Source organism: Mustela lutreola, chromosome 16 (genome assembly GCF_030435805.1).
Source record: "Mustela lutreola isolate mMusLut2 chromosome 16, mMusLut2.pri, whole genome shotgun sequence".
Classification (NCBI taxonomy): domain Eukaryota; kingdom Metazoa; phylum Chordata; class Mammalia; order Carnivora; family Mustelidae; genus Mustela; species Mustela lutreola.
This window is the reverse complement of record NC_081305.1, coordinates 12832908-12853880: the sequence shown is the minus strand read 5'-3', so window position 1 is coordinate 12853880 and position 20973 is coordinate 12832908. Positions and strand designations below refer to the sequence as shown.

At 54.8% G+C, this 20973-nt stretch overlaps 1 protein-coding gene across 1 annotated transcript in view; it reads left to right on the top strand.

The window, feature by feature from the left end:
• The window catches only part of VAC14 (VAC14 component of PIKFYVE complex), a 98687-nt gene that overhangs the window by 49969 nt on the left and 27745 nt on the right, over positions 1-20973 (top strand). The window contains exon 14 of the mRNA XM_059153260.1: positions 10534-10666. Within this exon, the coding sequence (XP_059009243.1) occupies positions 10534-10666 (133 nt within the window). The remainder of the gene's footprint in view (positions 1-10533; positions 10667-20973) is intronic.

The window sequence follows — 20973 nt, the reverse complement described above, 5'->3', positions numbered from 1 at the left end:
AGGAAGCAGTTGTCCGGAAGGAATCTTCTCTCCTCCTCAGGGTGAGGGAGGCCAAACCTGAGGCAGCGCAGCCTTGGGCAGGGGAAGGAGACTTCTGTCTCAGTCTCCGGGACTCCCAGATCTGTCCCTCTACCTCTAAGGTGTTTTGCCTCTTTCTCTGGGCACCAAGTAGCTGATGACTTCTTAAAGTGCTTACTCATGAGCAGAGAGATATGCTGGCAAATGACTCAGGGCCCAGGTCTGCTGGAGTGGGCGGGGCATGTGCCCCGGGGAGGCCCAGACCTGGGAGCTCCAGGAGCCCCACTTTTAGCCTCTGGAGAGCAGGAGCTGAGGGGAGTCTCAGACAGCTAGGTGCTCGGAACCCTGGCTCCTGGCCCTGCCCAGGTGGGTGGGCTGCTGATGGGGCTGAGGTGGTGAAGATTTGCCCCAGCTTACCAGGGCTGTCGGACTGGCTCACATCAGCCAGGGACTCACCCTGAATTCATAGAAAAACAACCAAGTGTGCCAGATGGAAGAAATTCCATCCTGGAAAGAACACTAAGGAAGTGTCTACAGTCAGTATCACTTCTTGCCTCAAGGATCCACAGCACTGTGGGCCACCACGTGCACTCAGCCTGAGACATGTTCCCTACAGAGAGTGTGGGAACCACACGTGCGTGCCTGTCCGCAGCTGGCACCAGATTTTTTAAGTGGGTCCATGATTTCAAAAGGTCAAGTTCAAACCAGTAAAGAGAAGAGCACAGGAAACCAGAGCTGGGCCCCATCCCCTCTCCTGCTTCAGCCGCCTTGCAGAAGGCACTGGCCAGGCACCAAGGACGTGGGGGGTGGCTGTTTGGGTCAGAAAGCACGCTGGAAGTGTACAGTCATTCATTTGTGGGCTGCTCCTTCTCCCAGAGCTTCTCAGGCATGCAAGAGGGTCATTCTTTCTGTTTCCATCCGGGCATGCACGTGGACAGAGGCTACAAGGCCAGCCCCTCTTCCTGTTTGGATTTGGCTTTCCTCTGGCTCTGCTGTGCTATGTCCTTTTAGGATAGAGAGCCCCCACCCCTGCAGGGAAGGGTCTTTCTGGAAAGCCAGGGAGGCAGGGAGTGGAACAAAGATGAAATCCTTGCGTTTGGAAGGAGCTCAGTGGCCCAGCCTGCTTGCTCCCTGGGTCTGTAAACTCAAATAGTGCAGCTTTAGTGCGAGGGCTGGGGCAGCATCACCACCTGGTAAGCTGCCTCAGGGGCTTAAGGCACCTTGGCTGCAGTCCCTGGGGCCTGCAGAGTTGCCTGCAGGGGGCATTCCTCCCACCTGGCTTTGTGCAGACAGCGCCCCCTCCAGGGCAGAGCTGATGGTCTTGCTTCTCCCACCACCACTTGGTTGCTGACCTTCACAGAGCCCCAGGCCGGGAAGAGGCTCACCTCGGGGGCATTCAGGAGGGGGCTACCTGGGTAGGCAGCCCTGAGGGAAGCCCAAGTCCTGCTGTCTCCTAATTGCGATTTGGTGAAATGAAATGGAAACAACCTCTTGGGGGTCCTCTGGGTGGGCAGCTTTTGTGCATTCTCTGCCCGTCTCCACTCAGGGACGCCAGCTGAGGCCCCCTACGCTCTGAGGAGAGGGGGTGATGAGCCCCCTTCAAGCCAAAGGCTCAGCAGAAGTAGGAGGCTTCCGGAATCAGTCCCTTATTTGAAACATGCTGGGCCCTCCTGGACCCTGGATGTTCCTGCTGCAGGACAGGGAGCGGCCTTGGCTAGGCGTCACAGCAGTGTGGCTGTCTGAGGTCAGAGGTCAGCCCAGGACTGATGTTTGCCCCCAAAACCCGGTCTTCCCTTTCCTTTCCTTCCAGCCAAGTGGGCGCGTTCTTAATGGGATAACTGCTTACATCATTGAGCCCTGTGGGGTTCTCTGGTCCAAGGTGGAGTTTGACCCGGCTCTAAAAATGGGCAGAGATGAAATATTCTGATTTCATTTCGTTCCTTATCATCCTGGCTGGTGTGGCCAAATTTACAAACAAGTTCTAGAAGAAACCCAAGAAGCCATCCCTGGGCATTGTTCCCAGTAGTAATGGTAACTGTAATACATTAAGCTTGTTAGGACCGGACGATGTTGTCCAGAGTGTCACCTCACGGAAATTCGCTGTGGGTTAGCCCCTCGACTCCTCACGACAACTGTGAGAGAAAGCACTGTTGTCATTCTTAGCTGGGAGAGGAAGGTTGTAGTAGGTGTTGGTGCTGACCCAGGAGCCCAGCCTGAGAGTCTCCTGTCTTCACCCCAACGCTAAGAGGAGAAAAGCACTTGGCCAGCCCTGGAAAATTCTACCACCCAAGGAGGGGAGCAGAGCAGTGGTGGCCAGGCCAGCAGTCCATGCTTCTCCTGTGGGGCAGTGGGCCACGGCCCCAGCCTGGCCTACCTCTGGAGGGTAGCCCTCCTCTGCACAGTGACTTCAGGAGCCCCCTTCTGGCCTCAATGGCCTCAGCAACTCATGCCTCCTGCCTCCACTTCCTCCAGCCACACCAGACGAGTTCCCAGCCCCAAAAGCCTTCTCTGTTGCTCTTGGAGCCTTAAAAGGCCTCCTTCCTACATACTCTTCCAGATGGCTTGGGTGCCAGGGTCAGAAGGCTCTAAGTTGTACTCCTCTCGGAATGCCCACAGTTGGGCGCCCAGGAGGGGTTAGTACCTTTCAGAGTCATTAACATGCTGGAAGGAGGGGATGCCAGACCCAGCCGCCCCATCACCAGTGCCATATCGAACATTCCCCTAGCACCACTGTGCAGGTCTTTGCTTGTCGCCAGGTGGACAGCCTAGCCCTCTGCAGCACAGGCTCGGTCTCCGAGATGGCCCTCAGGCCCCTTCCTCCTGTGTCTCTCCAGGGCCGCCCTTGCCCCCACCCCCAGCAGCAGTCGTTCCTGGCGCCGCCCCTCTCTACTGCTCTGTCAGCTGGAAATTCCTCCAGGGACCTGCCGTGGCCCATTAGCTTAACTCTTCCTCTGAAGCAGGCAGCTAGAAAGCCCCCCAGATGTGGGTCACTGCCCAGGGCCGAGGGCTCCCCTGCCTCAGCTAGGCCGGCTCACAGCAAAGATGGTAACTGCCCCTTAGATCGAGTCCCAAGGGTGCTGTTGTCACAACTGTCTTTGCCACCCTTTTATCCATGTGGCCTTGGGGCCTGGGCCTTCCAATTCAGCAGGCTCCACGCCTCGAGAGACCCTGCTGCTTGGAGTCCGAGGCCTTTTCTTCCAGCCCCTTGATCCCATAAGGGAAGCTGCCCCTTCCCCACCTGTGTCCCTGGGTTCCGTGCCAGTCTCCCAGTCATGCAGCCCCCGCCCCGGAGGAATCCCTGTGCCAGGCACTGTGCTAGGCTCCTTACCCCCGTGGGGTTCCCAGACAGGAAGTGGCCCCAGAGAGGGTGTCACTTCCTCAGGCCTGCCCTGCCAGTTGGCCACAGGGCCTAGATCTGCCCCGGCTCCCCGGCCTTTCCTCAACACGCTCTGGGCGGCGGGGTCCAGATGCCCCCCGCCACGGAGGAGGGGACCGGCGAGAGGGCAGGGAGCCAGCAGGGACCCCGCCGGCTCTGGGCCGGGCCATGAAGGCTTTTGCATCTGGTTTTGTTGAACTGTAAGTCGTTTTGCCTATTGAGGCCAGAGCTATTTTTATCCTGACATGTGAGGCTCCTTCGCGTCATAGCCACAAAACTCAATCTAAAGCATCCCAGGGAAGGCTGTTGGTGAGGCGCTGTGTGGATCCTCATGTCGCCACATCAGGTTTCACTTAGCACCATCTGCACGGCTGGCTCCCTGGCCGCCCACCCCACCAGCCTGGGTTTGTACTCCCAGCGCTCCCGACAGCATCTGTCTGCCCCTTGGCCAGCCAGCAGTCACGGGCACTTCCTGCCAGAGCCGCTTGTCCAGACTTCTCCAACGAGGAGTGCCAGGTGGGCGGCATTCAGCTCAGGGGCCGGTCCCCGGCGGGGTCGGGGAATGGAGACCCCGCGCTCCCGGGCCCCCTGAAGAGCATGCCTCTCTGGAGACCCAAGGCCCGCTTGTCCCCAGCCCCCTTGCTGGGCCCCAGCCAGAACAACTGGCACCCCGTCTTTAGCGGGCCCACAAGGCTGTTGTCAGTGCCGCCGAGCGAAAGCCTCCTGGCCCTGGCGGCCCTGCAGCTCCCCAGGGCACAGTGTTGGGGCACCTGCCCGGAGCTGGGCGCTGGGCTCCTGTCCAGGCTCTGCCTCTTCCTAAAGGACTAGCGGCACCTGGCCCAGGGCCCCAACCTGTGGGAGAGCCCAGCAGAGGTGGCTTTTGTGGGAGAAAAGAGGCTGGTTGCCTGCCCGGCTGTGGAGGCTGAGCCAGAGGCGGGGAGAGGTACTGTGCGCTGCTGCTGGGCAGACGTGAGTTCAGCCCAGAGAGGCCTGTCATTCCTTGTAGTAACACTTCCCAGCATGAGTCTGCCGTCTCTCCGCCCCACCACCTCCTCCCTCGCCTGAAGCCCTGATTCTCGCAGGTTCTGTCTCAAGCCAGCTGGGCCTGAGGAGCTGGTTCCTCAGAAAAGGGGCTGATGAGCCAGTGGGAAATGGAGGCTGGAGAGACCAAGGAGGCCCTCACCCTGTCCATGGGGAGCCCCAAGGGGACCCTGTCCTCGACCAACCCACCCAGGAAGGGTTTCCTGCCCTTGCCCAGACCTGCCCTCTCGACACAGTTGGGCCGGGATTGCAGGGAGCTTTCCAGGCTCCTCCTCGAGAGAGCCCGTTCTGGCGGCTGGGACAGCCTGAGGGACAAAGATCCCTGCCCAGCAGCTGCAGGCCCTGGCAGCTCCCGGACACTCCCATCCGCCGGGTCTGGCTCTCAGGCAGGCGCCCGGCCCCCACGGTTTGCACGCAGCCTCCTGCTCTCCGTAGAGTCTTTACACGGGAGTGCCGGGAGGGCTGAGCTGTGGAAGCTTTCCCAGCAGCCACCGCACCGTGAGAACGGGAGGGAGTCATCCGCCGGGGCTTCTCCCAGATGTCTCTCTGCTCCTCTCCCTCCTGCGAGGGGGCCTCGACTCCGGGGGCTGCCATACGGGCCTGGTCGTTGAGCCTTAATCGTGTGGCCCAGAGGGGGCTATGACTAAGACCAGAATGTGTTCAGAGCAGCCCCAAGCCTTGTCTCCTACCATCTCAGGCCAGCTGTCAGCCGAGGGGCGGGCAGATCTCCCTCCCCAAATGTGGGGCAGGGGCTGGGGACAGTCACAGGTGATCCCATCTTCTCACAGCCTGCCTGCCTCCCAGCAGAGCCCTGGGACACCGTCCCAGATCTGAAGTCTCCGCTCAAGAGACTTTCCAGACTATCCCGCAGCCCTTGGTCGTCTATTCCAAGAGGGGGAGACGGGGAGACGGGCACAGTCTGCCCCTTGCTGTGCCCCGGCTTCTGGCGTGTTTGCTAATAGCAGCAGCCCCTGTTCACTGAGCATGGACTGTGCGGCAGGCCCCAGGCCTGGTGCATCACATGTTTTGTCTCATTTAAAGGGTCTCTTACTGGGTGTGCCTGGCTGGCTCAGTCTCTTGATCTCGTGAGTTCAAGCCCGACCTCGGGCTTAAAGATTACTTAATTAAAAAAAAAAAAAAAAAATTCTTTGAATGAAAGGAAAGGGGATCTTATTGGCCCCACCTTACAAATGAAGAAACTGAGGGTTGGGGGAGAAACTGGCCCAGAATTGGACAGCTAGTAAGAGGCAGACATCTGATCTGAACCAGGACTCCAAAGCCTTACTCTAGAACAGCGCACTCGATGTTTCTGCCTGCCCGCGATACCCAGCTCCTTGGGAATGGAGACCATAGCCCCACATTGTGGAAGATTTCTTTATGGTCACTCCGTATTTGGGTACCTTTGTCCTTTGGAATATGTTGGAACCTAAATGACCCTGAGCCTGGAAATGATGTAGGTTGGGGTTGCACAGACAGAAGCAAAAAAGGGGACAAGGACACAGGAGCCCTCACAGATGAGCACGGAAAAGGTTCCAGCTCACACACGCAGCCGGCGTTGGGGGTGTGCGGCCAGGCCACCACGGGGGCAGTGCGGGGACGGGGAGGAGGGGCTCTGGCAGCTGCATCTGCAGCCACCTCTTCAGAGATCGGCCCCAGCTGGGCCCGGGGTAATTCGATCTATAAGAATGTGACACTTGATTCTGCAAACAGTCCCTCTGGGCCAGGGAGCAGAGACTGTTTGCCATTCCAGAGTCACTCAGGACCTCCCAGGCCAGGCTGTTCTGGGCAGGGACCCAGAACAACGAACTGCAAACATCAAGAAGTTCAATGAGGTCTGCCCTCGGACTGGGCTTCTTACTCGAGGCTTGCCCCTTGCACACAGTTCGCAGGGGCTGTCCAGGAGGCTCTCCGGAGAAAGGACAATAGTTTGAAAAACAATAGTTTGAAGGTATGGCTCCTAGTAAGGAATCCTCACAGAGTAATTCACAGCTGGGAAAAACAAAACAGAAAGGCACCCCTTCCCGTTCCCAGTCACACCGTGCAAGGACATCAGGGAAGTCTGAATTGAGCAAAAAGACAGCTCCTGAAAGGAGGGTTTTACTGCTTCTTCTGGCCACTGGCATCTTGTGAAGTCAGCCCGTGGGCCTCTGTAGGCCTTGCTTCTGGTCCTGTGGATGGTTCCGTACATTCGTGTTGTGTGCGGGGGGGCTGATGCTTCTGGGACCCAATAGACCCTCACAGCCAAGCTTGGTTCCCTGTTCTACACAGGTATGTGGCCATCCTCTCCCTGGTCTGGGCAGGAAGTCAGGACTTCAGGGCCAGAGAGAGGCCAGCCTGGCGCATAATGGCCCACATGTCTCTGCTGGCCACCGTGCTTGCCCTGGTGTCCTCCCTGAGCTCCCAGAGGGCTGCAGCCAGGTGCTTCCTCCGCAGCTTCTGCCAGTGCCACTGTCTCTCTGTCCTCCGTCTTGGCAGGGCCTTCATTCCAGTCTTCTCCCCCTTGTTTAGGAACATACCGCCCACTAACCTGCTAACCCCAGACTGCACCAACACCAGCACCCAAGTGATGGGCAACATGGCGGAGCTGTTGAAATCAGCTGCGTGGACTCCGAGACCACCACTCATCAGCTCGGTGACTTCGGATAGTCCTCAGTCTAATTCACAGCTTCTCTACCTGTAGAATGAGAAGAGTAGTAGCCCATATTTTCGAGGATTATTTTGAGATTTAATCAGATGCTATGTGTGAAGACTTTACACACGCATAGCACGTAATAAGTCCCTGGTAAATGGTAGCTCTTGGTTGCCTATTAAGATACCATGTTGGGGTGGGCAGCAGGGTGGCTCAGTGGGCTAAGCCTCTGTCTTCAGCTCGGGTCGTGATCTTAGGGTCCTAGGATCGAGCCCCGCATCAGGTTCTCTGCTCGGCAGTGAGCCTGCTTCCTCCTCTCTCTCTGCCTGCCTCTCTGCGTACTTGTGAGCTCTCTCTCTGTCAAATAAATAAATAAAATCTTTAAAAAAAAAAAAAAAAAAAAAAAGATACCTGTTGGTGTGGGCAGCTGGGTGGCTCAGTGGGTTAAGCCTCTGCCTTCAGCTCGGGTCATGATCTCAGGGTCCCGGTATCGAGCCCTGCATTGGGCTCCTTGCTCAGCGGGGAGCCTGCTTCCCCCTCTCTCTCTGCCTGCCTCTCTGCCTACTCATGATCTCTCTCTCTCTCTGTCAAATAAATAAGTAAAATCTTAAAAAAAAAAAAAAAAAAGAAAGATACCATGTTGGGGAGATACTGGTCAAAGGGTACAAACTTCCAGTTAGAGTTTAATAAGTTCTGGTCATCTAACATACAAAACAGTGATGATAGTTAATATTACTATCATATTAATATATTATAATACTTGAAAGTTCTTGAGACAGTTGATGGTAAATGTTCTCACACACACACAAAAAAAATGGTAATTATGTGCAATGAGGAAGGTATTGGCTGACTCCAGAGGGCTGTGGTGTCTGTTTTTTGCAATGTGTCCAGGTATGAAATCCACACGTTGTACACCTTGAACTTCTATAATGGTATAGGCAATGCTATCTCAATAAAGCTAGAAAAAATACAATGTGGAAAAGCATCAGGACAGCTGGCTGGCTTAGTTGGAAGAGCATGTGACTCTTGATCTCAGGGTCATGAGTTTGAGCTCCACATTGTGGATAGAGATTACTTAAATAAATAAATAAACTCCAAAAAAAACTTCTTGAAAAAAAGCACCTATAAAGTAAAAAGAAGATAACATGTTATACTAAGACAGTTAGGTATCCATCTACATGCAAAAGAATTTGGACATCTTTCTCACACCATATACAAAAAATAAAATAGATGAGAGACCTAAGTATAAGAGCTATATTTTTTAAAAAAACAGTTCTTAGGAGGCATGTCAGTAAATTTTTATGACCTTGGAATAGGTAATACTTTCTAGATATGGCAGCAACAGCACAAGCAACCAAAAAAATATATAAACTGGACTTTATCAGAATTTAAAATCCTGTGCTTCAAAGAACACCATGGAGGACATTAGAAGGAAAAAAAAAAAAAAGAATGGAGGAAAATATCTGCAAATCATACATTTGGTAAGAGACATGTATCTAGAACTCTTACAACTCTGCAATAAAAAGACAAATAACCCAGTTTTTAAATGGGCAAAGGACTTGTATAGACATTTCTCCAAAGATCTGCAAGAACCAGTAAGCCCATAAAAAGATGCTCAGTGTCATTAGTCATCAGGAAAATGGAAATCAAACCCGCAATGAGATACTTCCCATCCATGAGGATGGCTCTAATCAAAAGACAGGTAATAACAAGTGTTGGCAAGAATGTGAGAAAATTGGAATCTCACACTCCACTGGTGGGAATGTAAAATGATCTAGCCCTTATGGAAAACGGTCTGGCAGTTCCTTAAAAGTTACATATAGAGTAACCACGTAATTCAGAAATTCCACTCCTGGGTATACAACCAAAAGAAATGAAAACATGTTTACACAAAAATTTACGCATGAATATTCACAGCAGCATTATCCTTTTTTTTTTTTTAAATTAAGTAAGCTCTGCGCCCAATGAGGGGCTCGAACTCATGACCCCAAGAACAAGAGTCACATGCTCTACCAACCGAGGCAGCCAGGGGCCCCACGTCATTATTCTTAATAGCCAAAAAGTGGGAACAACCAAATATCTAGCAACTGATGAATGGATAAAATATGGTATATCCATACAATGAAGTATTATCCAACCACAAAAATGAATACAAAGTGGATATGTACCACAGTGTGGATGAACCTTGAAAACACTCCGAGTCAAAGAAGCTGCCTACTGTGTGATTCCGTTAGTACAAAATTTCCCGAAGAGGCAAATCCAGAGACAGAAAGTAGATTAATGATTGCCAGGAGCCGGAGGAGGGGAGGTTGGGGAGGGGCAGCTAATGGGTACAAGGTTTCTTTTTGGGTGATGTTTTGGAATTCGTGGTGATCGATGCACGATTTTATGACTATACTGTCGTAAAATACACTGAAGTGTACACTTGAAAAGGGTGAACTTCATGATACGTGAATTGTATCTCAGGCTGTCGTGTGTGCGTTTTGTGCCCTGTTAGTGCCTTGGGCAGAGGGAGTGAAGATTCTTACCATCCTTAACACCTTCCCAACAGTGCTGTTGAGGTCAGCATGGGTGGTAAAGAAAAAACAAAGATCGCATGGGGCATATGAATGTACTACGTGGGGATCAGCCAGGCATTCCATCAGCCCTGCTGTCATCCCCTCCATGACCTATACCTTGCGGAGGGACCCGTGATGGGCTGGGACTCTGGGGGGACTGGACCTGGCCCTCGGTGTATTTTCAGCTAGGATGCTTATCGGGGGCTACTCCGAATGTGCTTCTGGTTCTCAAGCCAACTCTGGATTTGGGATTTTTTTTTTTTTTTAAGATTTTATTTACTTACTTGACAGAGATCACAAATAGGCAGAGAGGCAGGCAGAGAGAGAGGGGGAAGCAGGCTCCCTGCTGAGCAGAGAGCCCCACTCAGGGGCTTGATGCCAGGACCCTGAGATCATGACCTGAGCCAAAGGCAGAGGCTTAACCCACTGAGCCACCCAGGCGCCCCAAGGAGCGTGTGTTTTGTTGACTGTCGAGGTCGTATGCCAGTTTTACCCCTTTCTTCTTTTCGATTTCTCACCTGTCCTTAACCAGCCAAAATGAAGTCCAGGTGCATTTTATTTATTGGGATGATAGGTCCAGATGTGTTCTATAAAAATTTCCCAGCATGTAGCAGTGGATCTCCGAGATAGGAGATGTTCGATAAGTCACTGGGGGCTGGCTGGAGAGGGGGACCCGTGAGTGGGTGTTTGTACAGTAAGCAGTTGTATTTGTTCTCATGTACTTGTATAGTCCTTGCTTTCCTGCCGTCGACCCGAGGCCCTGGATTGAAGGTTTTCCCTCACCTCGCTCTGCACACAGCCGCACCCCCCGACACACCCCCTTTCTGGCATTTGCGACGGCATATGTTCCATGGGGGTCCCCCCATGCTGTGGGCCGTACAGTAACTCTTGGCTCTGTCCCTTTCTTGCAGGTACCAAAGGCTTAGAATGTTCTCCTTCCACCCCCACCATGAACTCCTACTTTTATAAGTTCATGATCAACCTTCTCAAGAGGTTCAGCAGTGAACGCAAGCTCCTGGAGGCCAGAGGCGCTTTCATCATCAGGTCAGACTCGGCGCGCTTTCTCTTCCTCACAGCCCGTTTTCTCCCCGCGCGCCGCGCCAGGCCTGAGCTGCCTGCGGCCGTTTTCTCCTCCGCTTCTCTCCCCTCCTTTTCCTTCGCGTTTACTCCTAAAGAAGCAGAGGCGCCCCCAGCTTCACATCGGGCCTGCTGGTGCTGCCAACACGGGACAGGTGCATGTCGCCATTTCTTGAACGAACGAATTACTTTTCCACTTGTCGAGACACTGTTTTCCCTGGAGGTTAAAGGTCCTGTCCGTGTGTCCTTGTTGGAGTCTTTGGCAAAGAAAGTAGGTGAGCTGGATGGAACACGAAAAGGGTGCCCAGCTGCCCGCACGGCGTTTGGCCGAGGTTGGTGGCAGCAGTCGCTCTAGCGAAGCTGGGATCTCGAGTCGTGTAAGCCTGGCCTTGGCCAGTCCCAGGGCTCCGGCCACTGTCAGCCTCTAGAACGCCCGCCACCAACAACATGGCGAGCTCTGGCCCTTTGCTGCCGCCTCAGCTCCAAGTAGCCAGGGTCACAGAAGAGTGTGACCTTAAAGTGACCAAAATCTAGATGGGGCAAAGATTTCTCCAGGCTCCCCCACAAAGCCAGGGAGAGAAGTTTTCTGGAATAGTCTGAGTAGCTTTCAGTGCTCTACAGCAGTAGCTTCCTGTCAGTAACCTAGGGCTCTCACCCTGACCCATGAAATAAGCACCTCTGGGGGGGATGGGGTTCAAGAGCCGTCCAGGGTGCTCGGGGAGCTGACTAGACAGTGGTGCGTGCAGTAGGGAAGGCTCCTGAGGCTCTCTGTGGCGTCTGGGGATTGGAGGATTGTTGGCAGAGGGTCCAGCCTGTACGGAGTCTTCAAGTCAGCAAAGAACACGGAGCATTCATTCTTGTGTGATCCACAGGGCAAGCGGGAGAGGGGCCCAGCCTTGCTGGCCACACCGGGGTTGGAGGCCTCTCCCCGAGGCCAGAGGGAGCCGCTGAAGGGGCTTGGGTTGGGGGGACGGTATGACCGGATTTGTGTTTTTAAAGATTCCTGTGCTGCTGAGGAGAAGGCGTGGGTGGAGACAGCAAGGCGGACGTGTGGGAGACCAGTGGGAGGCTGTTGTCCAAGTGGGAGATGGTGGCCGCTTGGGAGGGGGATGGGAAGAAGCGGCACCATTCTGTAATTTGTAAGATGTATCATCGATTAGTGACTGATTACGTGAGGGCCTGAGGGGACAGGCTGTTGGGAGTGACACCAGGACTCTGGCTGGTGGTGGTAGTCCCTGTGATGGGAGCTCTGGAGGGAGCAGGGTCCCATGTTTGAGTTGGAATTGCTTTGGTAACATCAAAGGAGAGATGGTGAATGAAGCAGGTTGCGCCCCGTGACTCTGAGAAGAGGGACCTGTGCCCAAGAGAGAAAAGTGGAAATGGATAGCTCAGTCCTTCCTTCTCTCACTCACTCATTCATTCAGCAGATGGTATTACTGAGTACTGACTCTGCCGAGTACTGCTCTAGATGGTTCCGTCCTCGCGGAGCTTGCTTTCTTAGGGAAGAAGAACGATCAGGGGTAAAGAGGGGCAGAGGAGGCAGGGAAGGGGCCTGAGGCCGAGCCCCAGGGAGCTCCAGTGTGTGGTGGTCGGGGAGAAAGAGAAGCCAGGAGAGGAGGCTGAGAAGGCGGCCCTGAGAGGTGGGAAGAAGCAAAACGGGGTGGCAGGAGGCAGCGAGGGGAGGTGAGGCCCACAAGCTTCTGCCGGGAGCCGTGCCAGCAGCCTGCCCCGCCGTGATGTGAGCCGAGGGAGGGAAACGGAGAGAGCAGGCCCTTCCCTCTTCATCCAGAGCTGCCTGCCAAGGCCCTCGCTTGAGGACTGAGGGTGGAGTTGAGGGCGTGGGGTCAGAGGACCGAGCTGCAGGAGGGGACAGGCCCGCCTGGCCAGAAGGCCAAAGCAGGACTACGAAGTCTCTGCCCATTGAGGGGGAGGGGCTTCTGATGGTCCAGACCACCAAAGGTATCCCTGTGGTGGTGGGAGGCTGTCCCAGCCCTCTTGCTCTTCTGAGGTCATGGAGAGCAGGCTTTCGCAGGCTCGGTGCTGTTGGCGTTGGGGCTGGATGGTCCCTGGTGGTCCGGCCCGTCCTGTGGGCTGTGGGCTGTGGAGCGGCACCCGCCCTCCCAGCTGGAACATCCGAAATGTTCCCAGACAGGCCCACGAGCCCCTGGGAGCAGAATCCTCCCAGGTGAGAGCCCCACAGTTACACAGGGACAGAAGCAGATTCTTACCCCACTCGGCCAGAAGGGGAGGACTGCCCGTTTTACTTCACATCAAGTTGGACAGTCCGTGGGATTGAAGTGGAGATTAGAAGTGGCTCAGGAGACCCCCCACTGGGAGAGCGACAGTCTGTCCCCACAAGAGTGACAGTGTATTTTACGTGGTTTTCCGTACTGCAGACATGTCCGTTCACTTGATGAGCTCCCCCTTGCCTGGAAGCCTTTCAGGCACCAGTGGAGAGAGAGGCCTTTGAAGAAGGCATTTGTAACTAGTTCCCCTCCAGAGAACCTGACTGTTGGGTTTTTCCATCCTCCAGCAGCCTCCCTTGTCCCATCAGGGGGCTCGGAGAGAGCGAACTCAGAGCAGTCAGCAGAATGCCAGGCTGCACCAAGCAGAAGTGTGCGCAGCAAGGGCCCGCGTCGGTGTCCTCCCCACCTGCTCAGGGACCCTGGGCTCCCTGAAGCTGGGGACCCAGCAGCCACTGCATATTCCCATTTATAGCCTCGGGGTGGTGAGGCTTTACTTGCTTAGTGTCTTCTTAGCCTCCTGGGCGGAGGGGCATCCTCATTTTGTAGAGGGAAAGAGAGGAAGCCCCATGCCTGCCAGGCTTGGTGGGAGCTGAGCTGCAGACCCTCGCGCTCTGCTAATTCCGCACTCACCGTTCATCGCCTCCGTGAGAGAGTGCAGCGGCCGGGCGCCTTGCGAGGCTCTGCACAGCCTGTGACCCTGGGCCCTGGCGTAGGAACCTGGTGGGCCGGGATGGAAGGAACCTCGGGGCTAGGCCCCTCCCACTTGTCCCTCCTGGTCCTTGGCGTCATTTGTCCAGCCTGCCATCGCCCCCAGCAAGAAGCAGCACCAGCACCTGCTTCCCCTGTGCAGCGCGGGCTCTGTAGGCCCACCGCCACTGACCAGCCTGGGTCACAGTCCCCGCCAGCCAGTCTAGGCTCTTGGGGGGGCACAGAGCACAGCATCAGATGTGGAGGAGGTCTTGAAGACACGGGCTCTCTGCCTTCCTGTGATCAGACGGGGGAGTGAGTCCCTTCAGCCGAGTTTGCTGGGGAGCGGCCGTTGGGAGCGTCAGCCTGCCGGTCTGCTTCTCATTTCATTTCCTTCTTTTTTGCTGACAGCTTTAAAGAAAAGCATAGTAGTGGTCTGTGCAGAGTGCTGAGATGAAGCCGCAGGCCTGATAAGAAACAGAGTGATTTAACCCTCTCCCTCAGGTGTTAAACTAGTGAAAAACCATCATTTCTACAGTAGTGTGTTTAGCCCAGGGAGCAGGAGGGCTTGCCGTCTACAGGACAAGAGCAGCCAGAGTTGCTGAAGACAAACATCTGGTGGGCGTCTTGGCATAGAGGAAGATGCTTGATTTCCCTCGGGACCCTGGAGTGTTTCTTCTCCTCCACACAGCTTTCCCAGGCTGCACCTCTGTTGGGGGGGTGGGGGTGGGAGTGGCGCCTCCAGACTCCCCCCCAGGCTCCTGGGCGGGTCAGACCGCCTCTGTGTCCATACGGCCTTGTTATCTTATGGACATAACAGTTTAGCTGCGTAGTGAACTTGGGGAGGCCCGTGGCTCCAAAGCCTCATCTCGGCTAGACTTGCTGAGGTGCGCTGTGGGCCCAGGCCCTCCTCTCAGCTGCAGGCGGCGAAGCGGAGCCCACAAGTGGGGAAGGGGACATGGGGGAGGGGTGCCAGATGTGGGCAGCCCGCAGCCCTCCCCATGCCTCTCCCCCTTCCCTGGACTCCACTGGCATGGGGCCCATGGGCCCCCCACAGGTCCTGGGGATCCGGATTAAGATTGCAATTACTGGAGTCCAGGAGACTTGGGTTCAAATCCCAGTTCTTCCAGTTTTTGGTCACGTGACCTGATCTGCAGTGGTGCCAGCCTTTCATTTTGCAGAGAGGGCTGCATAAGACGGTGCGCGCCTTCACTCTCAGCACAGGTTGGTGAGGGGAGCTCTTGTTCCGCCTCGTGACACAGCCTCAGCCTCCCAGGGTGGTCTGTGAAGACGGGAAACCAGACTCCAGAGAGGGCGAAGTAATTAAGGCTTCTGTGCCGAGAGCTGGCCCTGGCGCGCCAGGCCTGCGGCCCCAGCACCTCAGACACCCACCAGCGGCCCGGCCCCGGCCCCGTTAAAACAGCTCTGGCCCGAGTAGGTGTTGGTGTACATTTCCCTCCTCCGGCCTCTTCCCGCCCTCCGTGCCAATGCGGCAGAACAAGCGCGCGGCTGTTTTCCCGTGAACCGGGCCACTTATACTCAGTAGAAAGGGAGAGGAGGGAGAAAACGCAGCTTCTTTGATAAACTGATAGGAACTGCAGTGTGATCCGACAGCTGTGATCCTTACAAGGCCTGCTTCTGTGCTGGGAAGTGAGCGAGTCTTGGGACACCCCACTCCGCCCGCCAAGATGGCCCTCTGGCCAGCCGTCCTTTGGCTTAACCGACTGTGCTTCCCCCGCCCCCTCCTCCCTGCTGCCTCCCAGAGAGGACTTGCCAGAGAATGCTTTCTTTTTAACGAGTGCCTGCTGTGAACTCAAAGGCTCCAACCCCAGCCAGCCCCATCGATGGTGGATGAGGTCCTGAGCACCCTTCCCGGGGACACGGGTGCCCCTAAGATGAGAGCATTTGAAGAGCCTGGGTTGGGGGCCCAAGTGGGAGAGCAGGAGGCAGTCCTGCGTCTTCCATGAGTCCTGCACCCAGAGGAGCCCTGAGATAAAGCTTCTGGTTCGTTTTGGCCCTCCTCTCGAGACTCTGATAGACACAGGCATGGCAGCCTCTCCAGTTCAGCAAATGCTCACAGTGCCTGTGATGTACTCCTCCTGATCCCGCCCTGCCCCCCACCCACCCCTGGGTTTGCCCCGTGCTTGGTGGGGAGTGAGGGAGATCGATCGGCTGCTGACATGGGTGGTAGGGCCAGAGGCCTAGGAAGCCACTGGAAACTGGACTTGTTTTTAATTGCATCTCAGGCAGGGCCTTGAGAAGCATCTGTCTTTCTTGCTATAACTGAGGAATTCCACTTTGCTGTCCTTGTATGGTCACCCGTGAGACAGGCTGTCATCCAGGGCCACATCACCACTGTGGCCAGGGCAGCCCACACCGGCTGACCCTCCCCACCCCGCTCCCCTTCTCACTCTGTGTCCTCCCAGACCTTCCCAGCCCCCGGAGCTCACTGACATTGGTTACCCCCCCTACAGTTTTCAGAGGCGCCACTTGTGCCAGGGGGCCTTAGCCAGGCGCCCCTACCCAAAGCCCACGGTGCTGATGCTAATGCAGGATGAATCCAAGTAACGTGGCAAGACCCAGATCCCTGGTTCGAACGGTACTTTAGGCTAGCACGCCTTGCCTCCGGCCCCAGCCCGCAGGAGGGAGCTGCTAAGAGGCTCTCCTTGCTTTCTTTCACTCTCCCCTTTAATGGGGCGCATTCGTTTGCTCCAAATAAAAATAAATTGCCTTGACGAACATGTGCCAGCCAGAGTCTGTCTGCTAGAAGGGACCCAGAATGCAGGTGGAGTTTGAGATTTTATTTGTCTGAAGCCATACTGATGGGGTCCCCAGCTCAGGGGAAGGAGACAGGACCTGAACCGGGATAGAGGAATCCTTCCAAGGAATTTCTTACTTTCCTCTCAGAAGGTTCTCTTCTTGCTGACTTGAAGTAAGTCTGCCTGACTCCTGTGTGCATCTTCTGGAAGTTTCCACAGTCATTCTTTCCCCAGAGACCAGGGGCCTGGGGTGCTTTTGTTGAGATGCAGGTGCTTGGGTCTGGGGTGCTTTTGTTGAGATGCAGGTCAGCAAAGGGAGTGTGTGGCAGAAGCTCTTTTGCACAACCTGCTCTTGGCTTTGATCTAACTGGAAGCAGCACTGAGAGTACGTGACTGGCGGGGAGGCACGATCTGACACGCCAGACAAGACTGAGAGAGGAGTCCGCCCTCGAAGGTGAAATACGAAGAAGTCCTTGGGGCGGGCAAAATTCATGCAGCCCAAAGATCCCAGCCTGGTCTATTGCCACTGTCTCCTAACTCATGGAAAGGTGCCACCTCCCAGCACCTCACAGAACCATCTGTGACCCAGGAGGGCTTGGGACCTGGAAGCAGGCTAGTGGCTTTGCTCTGCCTCCTCCAGGCACTCTCCAGGGTCCCACTCTCTCTCTCTCACACACACACACACACACGGGCACTCCCTGTAAGAAGGGCATAATTTCTTCTGGAAAACAGGAACCACATGTGGTGGGCCCTGTCAGGCAAGGCTGGGATTAATTAGGTCCTACGGCAGGGGACAGGGGAAGTGCTGGCCAGAGGGAGCCCTGCACGGTGTGTGCTGAGTCTGAGGCACTTCAGAGGAAAGCTTCTCCATGTTTCAAGGGTTCTAGTGGATCCCTGTGACAGGGGACTGGAAGAAGGCCAAGGGTCCACTCCCTTTAGCAGAGCTCATGGGAGGTTAGAGGTCACAGATGAACTTGGTGGGAGGCCATGTGACCCGAGAAGCCCCTGTGGACAGGGTGAGGGTTCAGGAGGGACTGGCAGGAAAGGTGTCTCGGTGCCCCTGCACAGCATGCTTTGGACCCCCAGCACGCAGGTGCTGGCACCTGCTCTGTTCTTCCCAGCCTCCGCTTAAAAGCACTTTCTGGTAGTCGCCGCACCTACAAAGCATCAGCTCCCCAGCCCATGGCTCAGGCAGCCTGCAGGGCTGGGGGTGACTGTCACGAGCCGTTGCCAGTGGCTGAGAACTTGATAATGAATTTCCTTCTGAAGCTTGAGAGCTTTTCCGGATGGAATCGGCAGTACTGTCTGGATCTGTTTATACTTTACCTAAGGATGCCAGGAAACCAACAAAGTTTTGACCTTGGTAAGTCAGATAGCTTAGTTAATTAGCACGTAGCTGACGGCTATCATAAATAGCATCTTAACAAAGTAGTGGCAGGAATTGGCCGCTAGAAGTCGTTTGCATCCTCCTGCCTCCTTGGGGTAGGGCTGCATCGGAGTCAGGACAGACAGAAGGGTGTCCTTGCTTTTAAAGGTACCTCTGAACTCCTTCTGGAACAGCAGTTCCAGAGTGAATCCCATTCACCCATCGTAGAATGTTTCTTAGGAAGCTCTTTCTTTTATCCTGGTATCATTTCAGCTTAGGTTTTGGGGGCCTCTGTGTGGGTTCTCCCCTTCCTCTCCACAAGTGGGTTCCTTTAGCAGGAGCCATGAAAACACACACACGCACTCACACACCCTGCCGCCCCCCCCAACCCCCAACACACATAGACCCTGCCCCTGTCTTCCGAAAAATGTAGAGAAGGTCTCTATCGTGTGCAGTTTGTGAAAGTCTGCCTAGAACAGCTGCTCCTCCCACAGAGGAGGGTTCCTGTCTCAGCCTGCATGGTGGTTCCGTCTCCAAGGACTCTCACCTGGGAGAAACTTGGGTCTGAATTGAGCCTCCAAAGGCGGGCACAGGCCCACGAGGAGTACACATGGCCCTTGGGGAAGGGTGCTCTGTAAACCAGGCTGTGATGGCCCACCGACGCGGCCCTTGCGGTCCAAAGTGGAGAATGGCACTTCCTTTAAAAGTCGGCAGCTTCAACTCCCAGGAGCGCTCCCCCGCCCTCCGTCCTGGGTCCTGCTCCACGCTCCATGGAGCTGCTGGGTAGCCGGTCAGAGACCCCAGAGCGGGGTGTCCTGGTTTCTTCCAGACTTGGGTGTGGAGGTCATTTGGGAAAACTGCGGTTTCCAGACTGGACTCTGCTTTTCCTCAGCCCTCCCGGGAAGGAAGCTGTGCTCCCTCATGGTATCTCCCTTTCACCCAGGGGTGTTAACCCACAGGAAATGCCCACCAAGACCCTTCCAGACGCCTCTGCCAGGGCTGCCATCCCTCTGGCCACTGCCTCCCATGCAGAAGTGAAATGCTGAGTAAATCTGCATGTCCTTTCCTGCCTGCCTTCTGGGCCCCGGCCTCCAGCCTGCTGCCCATCCGCTATCCTGGCCTACTTCCGGCCTATATTTAGATGACATAATCTCATTGGAACTGCTTGGTACTTGGACTGTGAGTGTCTTTCTGGGTCTAAATCTCTGTTTCTACTTGTTCAAGTGGATCTGCCTCCCCCCCGCCACCTTCTCCCAGATAACACGTTCTACCTTCCGGGTCACCGCAGTTGCTTGCACCGACCACGTTAACCTCTCTTGCTGAAGCTGGGCGGGGATGGATTTCAGATGCACTCCAGAGTCTTCCTCATTTCTCTCCTCTCCCCTGCCGGGCGTCCCGTGCTGTCTGTTCTGAGCCTTTTCTCTCTCTCCTCTCGGCGGCTGCTGTCCCATGCGCTTAGTGTTCTGTCTTTCTCCATTTTTTGAGCCATGTACCCAGCTCCTGCCCTCACGCAGGATGGGTTTCCTGGCATGGAGACACCGGAGCCTCCTTGTCATGCTCCCCCAGAGAGCTGCTGCCTTTGTCTGTAACGGCACACCTGTTTCTAGTTCATCCTCGGCCTCGTCGTCAGTGAACTTGTCCTCAGAGGGGCCCCTGTGCCCCAGTCTGCCACCTGAGTATCCAGCCCCTCCCCATGAAGGAAGAACGGCCCTTGTGTGGCTTCGAAGGAGCACTTGTCTCAGAAACCGCTCCGTCCCTAGGAGTTCTCACTGGTTTTCTGCTCTTTCTGCTTGTTCTGCCATCTCTGGCAAAACCCCCTTCCCTTCTTAACCGGTTCAGTGCCCAGATCTGTCTTCTTCCCTCTCTCGATCAGGGCAGTGTGGCAGCCTTACCTCCCTCCAAGCCTTGATGCCTGTGATGACTTTTTCAATGTAAATTTTCATTGAAAAACAACATACTGTCTCAACGTGCACAAATCATAGGTGTACTACCACTCAGTTAATTTTCACAAAATGTCTACACCCATGTAACCAGCACTCAGATCAAGAAGTACAGCATTTCTGGCACCCAGAGGTCCCTTTCATGTCTCCTCCTAGTTAGGACCCCTTTCTTCCTCCCCAGAGTAGCTACTATCCTGACTTCTAACACTACAGGTTTGTTTTACCTGGTTTTGAACTTGATATAAACTGAATCCCACAGTTCGTCCTTTGACAAAGTGGCTTCTTTTGATGCATTTTGTGTCTGTGAGAGTCGCCCTTATTAGATGTGCAGTGGTTAGGGGCGCCTGGGTGGCTCAGTGGGTTAAAGCCTCTGCCTTCAGCTCAGGTCACGTTTCCGGGGTCCTGGGATCAAGCCCCGAATCGGGCTCTGGGGAGCCTGCTTCATTCTCTCTCTCTCTCTCTCTCTCTCTCTCTCTCTGCCTGCCTCCCTGCCTACTTGTGATCTCTGTCAACTTAAAAAAAAAAAATCTTAGGAAAAAAAAAAAAGATGTGCAGTAGTTCACACTTCTGGAGAGTGTTCCGGGTATGAAGATACCGGGACTCGTGTACCCGTTCTGCTCCTGTCGGGGCCTTGGCTTGCTTTCAGTCTGGCGCTGTTAACGTGAACATACGGGTACATTCCTCTTAGACACATGTCTAAGAGTGGCTAGCTCAGAGCCCTACATGGTTTAGCTTTGGGAGATATTTCTGGGGTGGCTGCATCGGTGTCCACTCCCGTGGCCTGTCCAGGAGCTCCACAGCTCTCCCATCCTCAGGAGCGCCTGGTGTCCTCAGTCTTGGCTTCTAGCCCTTCAGGTTGGTGTTTGGCGATACCACTTGTGGTTTTAATTTGTGCGCACCTGAAGACTAATGGAGAACTTCTCATCACTTACTGGCCTTTTGGATATTCTCTTCTGCGATGAGCCTTTTCACGTTACTTCCCCATTGGGTTTTGGCGCTTACGTGTTAAAGTTCCGTCTATATTCTTTATGTATTCTGGATTCAAGTCTTTCTCAGGTGTACACCCTACAGTCCTCTTCCCCTACTCCGCAGCGTGCCTTATCGTTCTCTGGAGAGTGTCTCTTTGTAAGTAGAAGTTACCGATCTTTAACGTCGCGCAGGTATCAGTTTTCCTTCACAGTTAGCGTTTATGTTCTGTGGTGCTTTTTCAGGGGATTAGGAGCTCCTAAAACGAACCATAAAGCTGCCTGTTTCTGGGTGACGTTTGTCCAGCATT